This window comes from Pleurodeles waltl, chromosome 3_1, assembly GCF_031143425.1.
Source record: "Pleurodeles waltl isolate 20211129_DDA chromosome 3_1, aPleWal1.hap1.20221129, whole genome shotgun sequence".
Lineage (NCBI taxonomy): Eukaryota > Metazoa > Chordata > Amphibia > Caudata > Salamandridae > Pleurodeles > Pleurodeles waltl.
In genome coordinates, this window is record NC_090440.1 from 713,265,493 (window position 1) to 713,282,876 (window position 17,384).

At 46.2% G+C, this 17,384-nt stretch overlaps 1 protein-coding gene across 2 annotated transcripts in view; it reads right to left on the reverse strand.

The window, feature by feature from the left end:
• The window catches only part of LOC138284559 (zinc finger protein 282-like), an 85,668-nt gene extending 68,670 nt beyond the window's left edge, over positions 1–16,998 (reverse strand). Inside the window, exon 1 of one of the 2 annotated variants that reach the window (XM_069223461.1) lies at positions 16,777–16,998. In XM_069223461.1, the coding sequence (XP_069079562.1) occupies positions 16,777–16,809 (33 nt within the window). In that variant the 5' untranslated portion in view covers positions 16,810–16,998. The remainder of the gene's footprint in view (positions 1–16,776) is intronic. The other variant, XM_069223462.1, reaches the window with a different exon arrangement.
• Between the last annotated feature and the right edge of the window lie 386 nt (positions 16,999–17,384).

Genomic DNA, 17,384 nt, shown 5'->3' on the forward strand with positions numbered 1-17,384 from the left:
CACATTCAGGCACACTTATGAGCACTGGGGCCCTGACTAGCAGGGTCCCAGTGACACATACAACTAAAACAACATATATACAGTGAAAAATGGGGGTAACATGCCAGGCAAGATGGTACTTTCCTACACAACCCCCCCCCCCCGGCCCCCCCCCAAACGAAGGACAATAAGACTAGCCATGACCTGATGAGTCTTCATTGTCTAAGTGGAAATATCTGGAGAGTCCATCTGCATTGGAGTGGCTACTCCCAGGTCTATGTTCCACTGTATAGTCCATTCCCTGTAGGGATATGGACCACCTCAATAATTTAGGATTTTCACCTTTCATTTGTTTTAGCCAAAGTAGAGGTTTGTGGTCTGTCTGAACAATGAAGTGAGTGCCAAACAAGTATGGCCTCAACTTCTTCAGTGCCCAGACCACAGCAAAGGCCTCCCTCTCAATGGCAGACCAACGCTTTTCTCTAGGGGTCAACCTCCTACTAATAAAAGAAACAGGTTGATCCTGGCCCTCAGAATTAAGTTGTGATAGGACTGCCCCTACTCCTAATTCAGATGCATCAGTTTGGACATAGAATTTTTTAGAGTAACAAGGGCTTTTCAGGACAGGTGCAGAGCACATGGCCTGCTTCAGCTCCTCAAAAGCTTTCTGACAGCTAGCTGTCCACAATACCTTTTTAGGCATCTTTTTGGATGTGAGGTCATTAAGAGGGGCTGCAATGGAGCCATAGTTCTTAATGAACCTCCTGTAATACCCAGTGAGGCCTAGGAAGGCTCTCACCTGAGTTTGAGTAGTAGGGGGAACCCAATCTATAATAGTTTGGATTTTCCCCTGAAGTGGTGCAATCTGTTCCCCACCAACAAGGTGTCCCAGATAAACCACTTTCCCCTGCCCTATCTGGCACTTTGAAGCCTTGATAGTGAGGCCTGCCTTTTGCAGGGCCTCTAAAACTTTCCATAGGTGGACCAGGTGATCATCCCAACTGGAGCTAAAGACAGCTATATCGTCCAAATATGCTGCACTAAAAGCTTCCAGCCCTTGCAGGACTGTGTTCACCAACCTTTGAATAGTGGCAGGTGCATTTTTCAATCCAAAAGGCATTACTGTGAATTGGTAATGGCCTCCAATGGTTGAAAATGCAGTTTTAGGTTTAGCATCTTCTGATAATTTGATCTGCCAATACCCTGCAGTCAAATCAAAAGTGCTTAGATACTTGGTAGATGCCAGTGTATCTATGAGCTCATCTGCCCTGGGTATAGGGTGAGCATCAGTTTTGGTTACCTGGTTGAGACCTCTATAATCTACACAAAACCGCATTTCCTTCTTTCCATCTTTGGAATGAGGTTTTGGTACAAGTACCACAGGAGAAGCCCATGGACTTTCAGAGTGCTCAACTACTCCCAGTTCTAACATTTTCTGCACCTCTTGCTTTATGCAGTCTCTGACATGGTCAGGCTGCCTATAGATCTTACTTTTGACAGGCAAGCTGTCTCCAGTATCTATAGTGTGCTCACACCAAGAAGTGGTACCTGGCACAGTAGAGAAGAGTTCAGAAAACTGACCCAGGAGATTTATGCAATGGTCTTTCTGCTCAGCAGTAAGACAATCAGCCAAAACTACACCTTCCACTAGAGCATCTTGTTCTGTGGAAGAGAAGAGATCAGGTAGAGGATCACTGTCTTCTTCCTGTCCCTCATCAGTTGCCATGAGCAGGGTGAGATCAGCCCTGTCATAGTAGGGTTTCAGGCGATTGACATGGAGCACCCTAAGGGGACTCCTGGCAGTGCCTAAGTCAACTAAGTAGGTGACTTCACCCTTTTTTTCAACAATTATGTGGGGTCCACTCCATTTATCTTGGAGTGCTCTTGGGGCCACAGGCTCCAAGACCCACACTTTCTGCCCTGGTTGGTACTGAACCAAAACAGCCTTCTGATCATGCCATTGCTTCTGGAGCTCTTGGCTGGCCTGAAGGTTTTTACTGGCCTTTTTCATATACTCAGCCATCCTTGATCTGAGGCCAAGTACATAATCCACAATATCTTGCTTTGGAGCTTTTAAAGGTTGTTCCCAACCCTCCTTGACAAGTGTTAGTGGACCCCTAACAGGGTGTCCAAAGAGGAGTTCAAAGGGGCTGAAGCCCACTCCTTTCTGGGCTACCTCCCTGTAGGCAAAAAAGAGGCATGGTAAAAGGATATCCCATCTCCTGCGGAGTTTTTCTGGGAGTCCCATAATCATGCCTTTGAGAGTTTTGTTAAATCTCTCCACCAGTCCATTTGTTTGTGGATGATAGGGTGTAGTGAACTTGTAAGTCACACCACACTCCTTCCACATGGCCTTTAAGTAAGCAGACATGAAATTGCTTCCCCTGTCTGATACTACTTCCTTTGGGAAGCCCACCCTAGAAAATATTCCCAGGAGGGCCTTTGCCACTGCAGGTGCTGTAGTGGTCCTTAAAGGAATTGCTTCAGGATATATTGTGGCATGGTCCACTACCACCAAGATAAACCTATTGCCTGAAGCAGTAGGAGGGTCAAGGGAGCCAACTATGTCAACCCCTACCCTTTCAAAGGGAACCCCAACCACAGGCAGTGGAATAAGGGGTGCCTTTGGGGTGCCACCTGTCTTGCCACTGGCTTGCCAGGTTTCACAGGACTTACAAAACTCTTTTGTGTCCTCAGACATTCTAGGCCAATGAAACAAGGGAACAAGCCTGTCCCAAGTTTTCATTTGTCCCAGATGTCCAGCTAGGGGAATGTCGTGGGCTAGAGTTAGGAGGAACTTTCTGTACTCCTGAGGAATCACTAACCTCCTGGCAGTTCCAGGTTTAGGATCCCTTGCTTCAGTGTACAAGAGGTTGTCCTCCCAGTAAACTCTGTGAGAGTCACTGACATCCCCATTAGCCTGTTTGACAGCTTGCTGTCTTAGACCCTCTAGTGTGGGACAGGTATGCTGTGCCACACTCAGCTCCTCCCTGGCAGGCCCCCCTTCACCCAAAAGCTCAGCAGTGTCTGCTTCCAGCTCCTCTGGTGTAGGTTCTGCACAGGGTGGAAATTCTTCTTCCTCAGAAGTAGAATCCACTGTAGAGGGAGGGATAGTAGGAAGTGCTTTACTTCTACTAGCCCTAGCTTTAGGGAGCACTTGGTCCATTGTTCCAGGATCCAAGTCACCCTGTCCTTTTTGCTTTTTGGCCCGAGCCCTTGTTAAAGCAAAAATATGCCCTGGGATGCCCAGCATTGCTGCATGGGCCTCCAACTCCACATCTGACCAAGCTGATGTCTCCAAATCATTCCCTAATAGACAGTCTACAGGTAAATCTGAAGCTACCACAACTTTCTTTGGACCAGTAACCCCCCCCCAGTTGAGATTTACAACAGCCATGGGGTGGCTAAGTGTGTTGTTGTGAGCATCGGTTACTTGGTACTGGTGACCAAGTAGGTGTTGTTCAGGGTGGACCAGTTTCTCTATGACCATAGTCACACTGGCTCCAGTGTCCCTGTAGGCTTGAACCTCAACACCATTTATTAGGGGTAGTTGCTTGTACTTATCCATGTTAACGTGACAAGCAACCAAGGTGGCTAAATCAATAGCCCCCTCAGAGACTAACACAGCCTCTGTGGTCTCCCTAATCAGACCAACCCCAACTAAGTTACCAAAAGTGAGCCCAGCTACTCCCTTGGATTGGCCATTAGTAGGTTTGCTCCCACCACCACTGCTATTAGTAGGGACACTAGGTGTAGCAGTAGGGGTTGTAGTGGTAGGAGGCTTGGTGCTTTTCTTTGGACAACTGGGATCTGTTGTCCAATGGCCTTTTATTTTACATAAATAGCACCATGGTTTATTTTCTTTGTTTTGATTAGAAGAGGATTTGGGCCCACCACCCCCACCAGAGTGTTTTTGTGGGCCTGATGAAGACTCATTTTTAGATTTGTCCCCACCCTTGTCAGAAGACTTACCATCCTTCTTCTTGTTGCCATCTTTGTCACCCCCTGTATGAACTTTTCTGTTCACCCTTGTTCTGACCCATTTGTCTGCCTTCTTTCCCAATTCTTGGGGAGAGGTCAGATCAGAGTCCACCAAGTACTGGTGCAACAAATCAGACACACAATTATTAAGAATATGCTCTCTCAGGATCAAGTTATACAGGCTGTCATAATCAGTAACTTTACTGCCATGTAACCACCCCTCCAAGGCCTTCACTGAATGGTCAATGAAATCAACTCAGTCTTGTGAAGACTCCTTTTTGGTCTCTCTGAACTTTATCCTGTATTGTTCAGTGGTTAAGCCATAACCATCCAGGAGTGCATTCTTAAGAACTGTAAAATTATTGGCATCACTTTCTTTCACAGTAAGGAGCCTATCCCTACCCTTTCCACTAAATGATAGCCATAGGATAGCAGCCCACTGCCTTTGAGGGACATCCTGTACAACACAGGCCCTCTCAAGTGCAGCAAACCACTTGTTAATGTCATCCACCTCCTTATAAGGGGGAACTATCTTGTGCAGATTCCTAGAATCATGCTCTTTTGCAGGATGACTATTGGGAATACTGCTGCTGCCACCATGGGTTTCTAACCCCAGTTTCTGTCTCTCCTTCTCTACTTCTAAGGACTGTCTATCCAAATCCAGCTGTTGCTTCTTGAGCTTCAGTCTGGTTTGTTCCACTCTCAATCTATTGAGCTCCCTTTCTAACAATCTGTCATCAGGGTGGGTGGGAGGGACATTCCTTGAAACAGAAGTGTGGTGAGAATGGACAGAAGGAGACCTGTCCCTTACAGAAGGCACCCTAACAGCTTGGTTAACAGAAACATCACTTCTACTGTGGTGAGAATGAATGCTTTTGCTATGATGTGAGACAACACTATCTGTATGGTGTGACTCAACCTCAGTACCAACTATGCTAGGCTGTCTAGTATTGGGCAGGCTAGGAAGTTTCTTTCCTGAATCTTTTCCTAGGGGAGTCCCTGGATCAGATTGGGAACCATTAGCTACTTTTTCAACAGATGGGGCCCTTATGGCCTTATCTTGTCCTCTAAGCATGTTAAGCAATAATTCCAAAGAAGGATTCTTCCCTACACTCAAACCTCTTTCTACACAGAGACTCCTTGCTCCTTTCCAGCTAAGGTGGTCATATGCAAGTTTGGACAGATCAACATTTTGGCCTGTGCCAGACATTTTTAGAAAGAGTTTAAGTGATAGAAAAAGAGAAAAAAGTTTTCAGAACTTTTTAGAAAGTTTGGAAGTACTTTTCAGCACTTAGAAAAGAGTGAAAAGAGGAAATGCAAAACTTTTTGGTTATGTGTACACACACTGAACTTGTTTTGTATATTTTTCTCTTATGAAAAGTACAATGACAAGAGTGGTAAGTAGTCTCAAAGCACTTATCCCTCCGCTGCACAACCAATGTAGGAGGCTGGACTGGCTTGTAGTGAGTACCTAGGGGTACTTGCACCTTGCACCAGGCCCAGTTATCCCTTATTAGTGTATAGGGTGTCTAGCAGCATAGGCTGATAGATAATGGTAGCTTAGCAGAGCAGCTTAGGCTGAACTAGGAGACGAGTGAAGCTCCTACAGTACCACTAGTGTCATATGCACAATATCATAAGAAAACACAATACACAGATATACTAAAAATAAAGGTACTTTATTTTTATGACAATATGCCAAAAGTATCTCAGTGAGTACCCTCAGTATGAGGATAGCAAATATACACAAGATATATGTACACAATACCAAAATATGCAGTAATAGTATTAGAAAACAGTGCAAACAATGTATAGTTACAATAGGATGCAATGGGGACACATAGGGATAGGGGCAACACAAACCATATACTCCAAAAGTGGAATGCGAACCACGAATGGACCCCAAGCCTATGTGACCTTGTAGAGGGTCGCTGGGACTATTAGAAAATAGTAAGGGTTAGAAAAATAGCCCACCCCAAGACCCTGAAAAGTGAGTGCAAAGTGCACTAAAGTTCCCCAAAGGACATAGAAGTCGTGATAGGGGAATTCTGCAGGAAAGACACAAACCAGCAATGCAACAACGATGGATTTCCAGTCGAGGGTACCTATGGAACAAGGGGACCAAGTCCAAAAGTCACAAGCAAGTCGGAGATGGGCAGATGCCCAGGAAATGCCAGCTGTGGGTGCAAAGGAGCTGCTACTGGACAGTAGAAGCTTAGGTTTCGACAAGGGCTAGAGACTTCCCCTTTGGAGGACGGATCCCTCACGCCGTGGAGAGTCGTGCAGAAGTGTTTTCCCGCCGAAAGACCGCCAACAAGCCTTGCTAGCTGCAAATCATGCGGTTAGGGTTTTTGGATGCTGCTGTGGCCCAGGAGGGACCAGGATGTCGCCAATTGCGTCTGGGGACAGAGGGGGCGTCGAGCAAGACAAGGAGCCCTCTCAGCAGCAGGCAGCACCCGCGGAAGTGCCAGAAACAGGCACTACGAGGATGCGTGAAACGGTGTTCACCCGAAGTCGCACAAAGGAGTCCCACGTCGCCGGAGAACAACTTAGGAGGTCGTGCAATGCAGGTTAGAGTGCCGTGGATCCAGGCTGGACTGTGCACAAAGGATTTCCGCCGGAAGTGCACGGAGGCCGGAGTAGCTGCAAAAGTCGCGGTTCCCAGCAATGCAGTCTGGCGTGGGGAGGCAAGGACTTACCTCCACCAAACTTGGACTGAAGAGTCACTGGACTGTGGGAGTCACTTGGACAGAGTTGCTGGATTCAAGGGACCGCGCTCGTCGTGCTGAGAGGAGACCCAAGGTACCGGTGATGCAGTTCTTTGGTGCCTGCGGTTGCAGGGGGACGATTCCGTCGACCCACGGGAGATTTCTTCAGAGCTTCTAGTGCAGAGAGGAGGCAGACTACCCCCACAGCATGCACCACCAGGAAAACAGTCGAGAAGGCGGCAGGATCAGCGTTACAGAGTTGCAGTAGTCGTCTTCGCTACTATGTTGCAGTTTTGCAGGCTTCCAGCGCGGTCAGCAGTCGATTCCTTGGCAGAAGGTGAAGAGAGAGATGCAGAGGAACTCGGATGAGCTCTTGCATTCGTTATCTAAGGAATCCCAAGAGACAGAGACCCTAAATAGCCAGAAAAAAGGGTTTGGCTACCTAGGAGAGAGGATAGGCTAGCAACACCTGAAGGAGCCTATCAGAAGGAGTCTCTGACGTCACCTGATGGCACTGGCCACTCAGAGCAGTCCAGTGTGCCAGCAGCACCTCTGTTTCCAAGATGGCAGAGGTCTGGAGCACACTGGAGGAGCTCTGGGCACCTCCCAGGGGAGGTACAGGTCAGGGGAGTGGTCACTCCCCTTCCCTTTGTCCAGTTTCACGCCAGAGCAGGGCTAAGGGGTCCCTGAACCGGTGTAGACTGGCTTATGCAGAAATGGGCACCATGTGTGCCCATGAAAGCATTTCCAGAGGCTGGGGGAGGCTACTCCTCCCCTGCCTTCACACCATTTTCCAAAGGGAGAGGGTGTAACACCCTCTCTCAGAGGAAGTCCTTTGTTCTGCCATCCTGGGCCAGGCCTGGCTGGACCCCAGGAGGGCAGAAGCCTGTCTGAGGGGTTGGCAGCAGCAGCAGCTGCAGTGAAACCCCGGGAAAGGCAGTTTGGCAGTACCAGGGTCTGTGCTACAGACCACTGGGATCATGGGATTGTGCCAACTATGCCAGGATGGTATAGAGGGGGCAATTCCATGATCATAGACATGTTACATGGCCATATTCGGAGTTACCATTGTGAAGCTACATATAGGTAGTGACCTATATGTAGTGCACGCGTGTAATGGTGTCCCCGCACTCACAAAGTCCAGGGAATTGGCCCTGAACAATGTGGGGGCACCTTGGCTAGTGCCAGGGTGCCCACACACTAAGTAACTTAGCACCCAACCTTTACCAGGTAAAGGTTAGACATATAGGTGACTTATAAGTTACTTAAGTGCAGTGTAAAATGGCTGTGAAATAACGTGGGCGTTATTTCACTCAGGCTGCAGTGGCAGGCCTGTGTAAGAATTGTCAGAGCTCCCTATGGGTGGCAAAAGAAATGCTGCAGCCCATAGGGATCTCCTGGAACCCCAATACCCTGGGTACCTCAGTACCATATACTAGGGAATTATAAGTGTGTTCCAGTAAGCCAATGTAAATTGGTAAAATTGGTCACTAGCCTGTTAGTGACAATTTGAAAGAAATGAGAGAGCATACCACTGAGGTTCTGATTAGCAGAGCCTCAGTGAGACAGTTAGTCATAACACAGGTAACACATTCAGGCACACTTATGAGCACTGGGGCCCTGACTAGCAGGGTCCCAGTGACACATACAACTAAAACAACATATATACAGTGAAAAATGGGGGTAACATGCCAGGCAAGATGGTACTTTCCTACACTTAGTGCTTTCTTAATTGACATGAAGGAGGCCCATTTAGATTGGACTGCCAACGTGTAGTCTGGAAATAGTGTTACTCTCCCATTGTCAATCGTGTAGGGGCCATTGTATCTTGCACTCTGCAAAAGAGTGTCCCGGTCTTTAAAATGTAAAAGTCTTGCCACTATTGGGTGTGGAGGTCTGCCTCTTTGTGGGGGCCTTCCCAGGACCCTATGTGCTCGCTCAACAGCAAAAAAGGATGTCAGGCGGCCCGGTGCTACTTCTGAAGTAAACCAGTTCTCCAGGTATGTCATTTTGTTCCGTACCCTCCGGCAGGCCCACCACTCTTACACTGTTTCTCCAGTTACGCCCTTCGGCGTCTTCAGCCCTCCGTTCCAGTTTCAGCACTCTTTCGTCTAATCCTCCCATTCCTTTCTTGAGGTCTCGCTGGGTTGGATGCATGTCCTCGACCTCTTTCTCCACTTCTGTCATCCTTTCCGCAAGTTTCCTATGCTCAGCCCGCAGCAGCCCCCGGCCCGCAGACACCACTCCAGTGTCTTGCTGCAGCGTGGTTTTAGTGTCTGCTATAGCTGCCAAGATTCGGTTGAATTGTGCTTGTATCGTTGAGGCCATAGATTCATTCTCCCCCTCTGTGGCCCGCATATGGTGGGTCGTGCCTGGAGTCTCCACCTGTGAGTCTCCTTGTTTGCCTGTGGGCTTCCCCATGACCAGTCCAGTAGGCTCTAGGCCTGCCTGTGTCTTCGGAGCTGAAAACGCTCTGTTAAGTGGGCTGGGCTATTGTCGGGCCTTTATTGCCGTAAGAAGGAGCACACTTTTCTCATGGGGGCCTCAGTTCTTATGATTCCATCTGCGCTTTTTGAGGTACAGGCCCTGGTCACTCAGGGGCCTGTACTCCTGCTGGCTATTGCCCGGTGGCGCGCGGGCCCACAACGACTGCAATGGTGCCCGGGGACTCCACCTTCTTAATCTCCTTCCCTATTCTTGGCGACATGCTTTGTCACTATGATCCCCTCTGTGTCCCTCCTGGCCTTCAGGGTCTCTGGTCCGCCCCCTTCCACTGACCTCTTGTCTCGTGCGTCTGCTAGTGCTACCGGCCACCCACTGTCCTGGACGTCACTACGGGTTCCTGTGCGGCTCGCGTTTGCAGCGGTTCTGCTGCGCTGTTCCTCCTCACAGGCCTCCTCGGCCCGCCTCGCCTCTCTCCGGGGCACCGCCCTGGCCTAGACCTACTGCACCTCGGCGCCGCTCTCCTGGGTTGTTCCACAGCAGTCCTTTTGTTTTTTCTGGCATCTTCACTTACGGCACCACCGTCCAGACCACACCCGGACCTCGCTCCTAAGCGGCCCTCGTCCACGCTGATGCTGCCGCTCCACCTTGCTGTCCTTCCTTCCGTCCTCTCGGTGGGGGCCCATGTGCCACCCACCCTCTGATGCTTCTCGCGGGCCCTCCTGTTTCACCTCACGTCTCTTCTGGGCAGTGCTGCAGTCTGTCTCTGCCGCATCTCCAGTGCCGTGTTACGCTGCGCCCTTCCTCCTTTTTTCTCTGACTTTGTCACTCAGGGCACCGTCACTCGGCCCGCTTCAGCCCCCTAGTCTTTCCTCTGTGATTGATTTTTCAGGGTCCCCTCGAATCTAGACCATCCGACTGCTCCAGCACTGAGGTGTGTTATCTGGCCGGGAGGGATGACGTTCGGCCCCCAGGGCAAGTTTTTAACAGGAATATTACTAGGCCGGAGCGCTGTGATTATTTGTCCACCACCTTCAGCACTCAGGCCACGCCCAACATCAAACTTGTAGGGGCTGAGCATTTTAGGTATGCCCTTTCCTTTCAGGAGTTTCCCCCTCCCTTCCCTCTCCAAAAATCCTTTTGCTCAGAAGAGCACCTACTGTTGCTTCAACAAGAGGTACAAAATGTGCAGTAGAGTTGGTTCTGGAGCAGGAAAGGGGTCAGGGATGTTATTCGAGATATTTCCTGATTCCCAAGAAAGATGGTTGTTTGAGGTCCATTCTGGACCAGAGGATTTTGAATTGGTTCCTCAAACAGGAAAAATTGAAAATGCTGACCCTGAAACAGATGCTTCTTGTGCTGGACAAGGAAGACTGGATGATTTCTATTGACTTGCAGGATGCGTATTTTCACATCCCCACAGGAAGTATCTGTTTAATGGTGGGGTCGCAGCACTACCAGTTTGCTATCCTTCCTTTTGGTCTTACTTCCGCACCTCAACTCTTCATAAAGGTGATGGCAGCGGCTGCAGCGAATCTCAGAAGGAAGGGTTTTTTTGTATTTCCTTACCTGGCCGATTGGCCTATCAAATTCAAGTCCCCAGAGTTAGTGTTGCGCCATCTGCAGATGACAACTGAGATGTTGTTCAATCTGGGCCTTTCGTTGAATGTGCCCATATCTCACCTGAAGCCCTCTCAGCGCTTCCTGTTCATAGGGGCAGTATTGGACACAACATTGAATCATGCCTTTCCTCCTCCTCAGAGAATTTGGGACATACAGGCTATGATTCCAATGTTTCATGATGGAGCGGTGGTTCCGGTCCTAAAGGTCCTACGCCTGCTCGGTCTGTTAGTTTCCTGTATTCTGCTGGCCACTCATGTACATTGACACATGAGGGCTCTCCAGTGGTGCCTCCGCAAGCAGTGACTTCAACACAAAGGAAACCTCAAGGACTCAATAACAGTCTCCAGAGACACTGCAGCGGATCTTCGATGGGCAACCTCAATTCTTTTTCTCTCCCCCCTTAAGTGGTGGATGTTATTTTATCGGCCAGGCAACAATCCACCAAGACTATCTATGCTGGCAAATGGGCAAAATTTGTCAAATGGTGTGAGGAGGGACACACTGATACTTTAAAGGTCCATTTGTCTAATATTTTGCAATTTGCTCTTTCCTTAGTGCAACAAGGTTGTGCAGCAGTGACAATGAAGGGTTACCTATCTGCGCTGTCGGCTTTCCTCTGTTTGCCTGATCAACCCTCTTTGCCTAAGTCCCCTATATTATTAAAGTACCTTAAGGGATTGACTAATAGGATTCCTCCCACTCCATTTATAATGCCTCAGTGGGACTTAAATTTTGTCTTATCATATTTGATGGGTTTACTGTTTGAACCATTGCATAGTTGTTCTTTGAGGTTCTTTACGTTTAAGACTGTTTTCCTTATAGCGATCACATGGGCTAGGCGTGTTAGTGAGCTGCAAGCTCTTAGTGTGAAACCCCCTTTTACTACCTCCCATGCTAATAAGGTGTTTTTGAGAACCAGGGCGCCTTTCCAACCTAAGTTAGTGACTCCTTTCCATTTAGTCCAATCTATCTCCATTCCATCCTTTTACCCTCCTCCCCATCCTTCGAAGGAAGAGGAAAGGCTGCATCATCTGGATCAGAAGAGAGCACTGGGCTTCTTTGTGGACAGGATGAAAGACTTCAGGATGGATTATTAGCTCTTCATTGGCTATATGGGCAAGATGAAGGGCAAAGTTGTCCACAAAAGAACACTGACAAGGTGGGTCATTTGTTGCAAAAATATATATAATTTGCTAGCACAGAAGGATCTTCCTAAGGGTATTAGAGCTCATTCGACCAGAGCTAAGTATGCCACTTCTGCTTTGGCTAGAAGTGTACCTGTTGTTGACATTTGTAAGGCATCCCTCCACACTTTTGCAAAACATTACTGCTTAGACTCAGAAATTAGGAGGGACGGTCATTTTGCCTGTTCAGTGCTGCAGGATTTCTTAGTATTGCCAGACAGGCACCCACCTCCAAGTGCGGTACTGCTTTGAGATTCTATTCAAAAGGTGAGGACTCCACAGGTTGAGGTATCCATCAGAAGAACAAGTTACTTACCTTCGGTAACACTTTTTCTGGTGGATACAGTATCTACCTGTGGGTACCTCACGGTCGATGTGGAGAGATAGAAATAAATGATTTTCATTGAATGCTTGTGCATTGGGAGTATTCAAAAGGGGAGGAATCCACAGGTAGATAAGGTATCCACCAGAAAAAGCATTACAGTAGGTAAGTAACTTGTACGTGTCGCATAGGTTGATAGAGAAAAGGCTACTCGCCTGTTAAGTTTTTTTTGTAAAAAAGAAAACACAAAAAAAAACAGCTTTAGGTTGCTTTGCTGTATTGCCTCTGACTTTTGAAAGTGCATTATTGGAGACACTGACATGAGTGGCTTTGCAATCTAAGCCTGCCGTACTCAGTCTTGACTAGGTTCTGAAACCTATGTTAAAGAGGAAGTGATAACACATTCTAATCTGTAGGCATCCGCTAAGAAAGACATATCAAGTTTCAATTTGCTGTAGATGCTGCTGTTCAGTCTCTGCAAAGTGTTATTAGAAGTCTCTGCAAAGTGTTATTGGAAATTCAAAGTGTAATTGGAAACGCTATAGCAGCTTCATGTGCTAGATTAACATTATGTTTACCCGTTTATCCTCTGGATGATGAGCATTTGAGGTGGAAGTGTATTTCCCTTTCTGTTGAGCGCCAGAGGGGTAAGAAGAGTTTGACAGAGAGGAGACACTGCTCTACTGGAGACCTTGTAAGGGGTGGATCTTGTGTGGAGATTTCAATAAAAAAGGTTCCACTTGTGAATGTGGAGAGCAAAACTTTTAAAAGGCAAACAGACTTTTTATGTTTGGCTTTGGGGGTTCTAGGTACAGATTCAATCCAGTAACCAGTTACACACGGTGATGACACCGATGATGACTGCACTGAAGGAGATACCATTTCTTTGGGTTCTTTGCCCACGTCGGGGTTAGAGGGGTCGGTTGAGTGATTATGAATACATTTGGAGATCCATATTTCGACAATAACATTATTATACACCCTAGATCCGGAGATGGACCGTGGAGCAAGGTCGTACCACCATTCAGATGAGAGAGTACGGAGCCTGGAGAACAGTTTCAAAGCCATCTTCTGTAGGAAACAGTTTCTCTTTTTCTAGAGGAGTAGATGAGAGAGATGGTACAAGGCTAAATTAGTTTTGTGTTCCTTGAGGGTGAGGTTGGTGGCCAAGCTGAATGCAAGGTTTGTACTCTTTACACCTTGATCTCTGGAAATAACGGGAATAATGTCTAGGATGTGTTGAGCTTTAGGTAGATGCTGGACATTCAGGTCTAGATGAGATGCAGGCAGGGTTTGAGACATTAGATGTCTGGAGCAGAGGAGACTTTCACATAGTGCGTGTACTGTCTGCGTTTTAGTGAATCTTGATGCTGTTATCTGCAAATAATGCCTCAAGAAGCTCAATGTATATGAAAATGACACAACACAGTATGAATGAATTCCTGGAAGGATTCCCAGCTAATAGGGATCTTTTGTGACCTGGTTGTGCCGATGTGAACAAACTGGTGGTGTTGATTTGAAAGGTAGGAAGAGAACCAGTGAAGGGCACGTCAGTGATCCTACTTGTAACCCCAGGATGTAAATTAGGGTTGGCTGGTCCATTGTGTCCAAGGCAGATGAGCTGTCTAGGAGAAAATTCCCTTATTTATTTGGCAGTAGGGCACTGTCTATGATGTGTAAGGTAGTGGTCTCCATGCTGCAGCATGATCTAAAGTCAAACCAATCTTTATGCAGGAGATGCTTAGCAGTAATCTTAAGAGTTTAGTGCAGAGTGCTTTTCAATAATCTTGCACAGGGAGGATAGGTAAGTGATGGGCCATTAGTTGGCAGGGTCATCATGGTCTAATGTAGGATTCATTAGGAGGGGGAAGATCTAACCTGTCTTGGATGAATGAGGCATTGGCACGATGAATAGAAGTGAGACGATGGTAAGACTACACCTTCAAAGGAAGTGGCTTTTTAAGAGTTAAGTACGTCAACGAGATATGGGAGAGGTAGGGCTTTGCAGGATGATCCTTGGTGGATTCTACGAGCAGCAGTAGGTGTGTAAAAGGAGAAGCAGGTGTGGTGATGCCTACGTACTGTTGGATCTTCTTTACTGTTCTATGGAAAAAGAGGTTGATGGCATTGTACTTGTTTGTGAAGAGTGGGATATGTGGGTCAAGTAGGGGACTGATGTGGTGCTTGACTTGAAAAATGTTCTGCTTGTGATTTCATTGATGGTTTTGGCATAGTACTTTTTTGGCTAATGTGATGAACTGTCTGCATGTTGCACAGATTATTATGAAATCTTAATGATTTTTGTTTTTCCTTTCATTTTCTTTCCTACATGCAGATAGAGCATTTATTATCACCAACATCTAGAGTACCAACGTGCTGAAGGTTTTGACTTGTGCTTGCATGTTTAAGCTGGAGCATTTTTTTCACATAATTTTCTAAAAAGACGCTTTAGGCATTTAGAAAGGTGGTGGCATCAGACGTGGAGCAGGCAAGACAAGAGATGAGTTCAAGCATTATATTACCAGTGTAGAAGTGTCTGAAGGTTTCACCTTCTCCTTTGGGTTTACCTCGGGTAATATAAAAACACAAAAAATGACCCCGCACAGTGGAATGCTTAATAAGCACACATTTTGCAGTACAACAATTCCCATTCTGCAGTACAATTTTTGAAAGGCCAGCCACATCTTTACACATAAATGTAATATATGTTAATACATACAACTCCCCAAATAGCTGAAAAATGTTTTTACTTATTTTTTCAAAATACATGGCTAAAAAATAATGAGGCAATATGTAAAACAGAGACCAAAGCACAATTACTGAAAAAAATGCAAAGAATAACGCAGTTCTTGAAACAAAAAAAAAATTGAATTAACACTTCACAAAAACCCACAGGGAAGACTCAAATATCATCAGACTTATTAAAATATAAAAATGTCAACTATCCCACCTCAAGATAAAAACAAAACAAATGACTTCAGTGAGTTTCTAACTGTCATTAGAAAGTCTGCAAGAGCTAACCAGTGCAATGCCCCAACAAAAATTCCCAGATGTACTGACCACTTTAGGAGACAAAACATTATATTTAAACTAAAGGTTTGGGGATGATGGGATGTGGATTGAAGGGATTTCGTCAACTGGTAACCAGGAAATAAAATAAGAGGAGAGGGCAAGCTTCTATCTGTAGACTGCAGTGTGGAGAGTGCCTGTTTCAAAAGGTTTATGAGCTGAAATCAGATTGTTGAGAGTAGATATGGGTACAGTAGAAGCCCTTGCCCATATTGTATACCTACAAAACATACCTATTAACCGGGACAAACCAAATAAAAAGGTAGGCAATTTGGCTTAGTCCTCTGGTCTAACTCACAACCAGAGATTGAAGTGGGCCAGATCTATGGCACGCTGTTGCAAGTGCCTTAGTATTTAAAAATAAATGTGGCTCTCCAAGCACGGATCCAGTGTGGAACTTCTTTATTAAGCCTCAAAAACAGGAGCCCACAACCAGCATGACAAGAGCGTCAGTGAGACAGAGTAAACTGTCATAATCGATGTTGCACTTACATATACATATTAGAGTTATACTTTTCAAAATACATGTTACACGCATGTGACCTATTACTTTAAACTACCAAATTCTAAACTTAATGTCACAAGTGTATAATAAAAGAAATCATGGGTTATTTAAAAATATACAGAGCGCGCTGCTAAATAGAACATAGTGACGTAAACATGCAGCACGCGTCACAGCGAGAGCTCGCGCCAAGCACAGTGTACCGCAGCAGAAGCTCACGCTGTGACAGCTGAACATAAACAGAAAGTGGCACCTATACATTCTTTTTTTTTTTTTTTTTACAAAGAGTTCACACACTTTTTGTTAAAAAACACAGGTGCCCTTGGACAGTTAATATAGGTTTTAACTGACGGAATCACTTGAAGTTTAATGGTCCAAAGATTCATTGTTTTTAGGAGGTAACGGTAGGAAGTTGCCAAATGGGTTCTGGAGCGTGTCTTTTTCATGGACCAACAAAAAATATATGCAGTTGGAACAGTCTGGATGCGTACTACTAAAAACTATATATTTTGAAATCACTTTTTTGCATTAAAGGCAATATTTTTACATTTTGCTGTGGCCTAGCTTACACTGTATTCAATACAATGTTAAAGTAATGATTCACATGTTCTCATTAGGTTCTGGCAGAGGCTGTGACCTGCTAGAAATTTAATAACACAAATCGCTAATCCCCACTGCGCCAACCAGGATTCAACATTAACCAACTGCGTATAAAAGGGTGCATTTCCCAGCCATGTGTGCAACTTGCATTAACGGTGTCCTACTCGCCAAATGGACCGCATACCTACACAAAACAAAATCAGGTGTAACGTTTGGAAATTCATTCGGAGGACTACCCAAAAGCGCTGTGAAGCCATACTAAGGGCAGACTGTGCGATTCACAAGTGCCCAACTTTCCTTAGACTCAATTCCCCGATAACCTTACTGCCTCGTACTCTTCCTTGTCGAGTTCAAAAGCTCACTCACCTTGTCTAGACGCTGGGACATTTCACCACGCATTCCGAGTTTATTTTGTAGATGACAACTCAGAGGAGTAGTTTTAGGAAAGTTACAGTAGCGTTCAGAACATTGGAAGTCAGAGAAACACCTCCTTCCAAAATACCGAAGCAAAGAAAACCTGGCCAAAGAAGCAGCGAATTATAATCCCTTGCAATACCCGGAACACCAAAAACATGTCAGGGAGACACTAATCCACAGAGCACGCGCACAGAGAAAACTTTATTCATACTATAGTGCACAAACACGGATCAGCTCGCAGCACGCGCGAGTAAAAGATACTTCTCCATAACACATACGCAGACATAGTGCAGCTACTGGGCATGCGCAGTCTCAATAAGTAGCCAAGCTAGGTCCTGGTGAGGCACTTAAAGCTGCACCAACACGGGTCATTCGCAGGGAAGAAACACGGACAAGATGCACTAGTCGCTCAGCTTCCAAGAGCTATTTCCAGCGATAACACTACTGAGTGTTACACCACGCATTGGGTTGTAGGTTTTAAAAACATAGTCAAAGAAACGCAAGCAGTATCAGTACGCAGAACCCAGCAAGCCCTTTAGGAAAGTAGCATATATAGA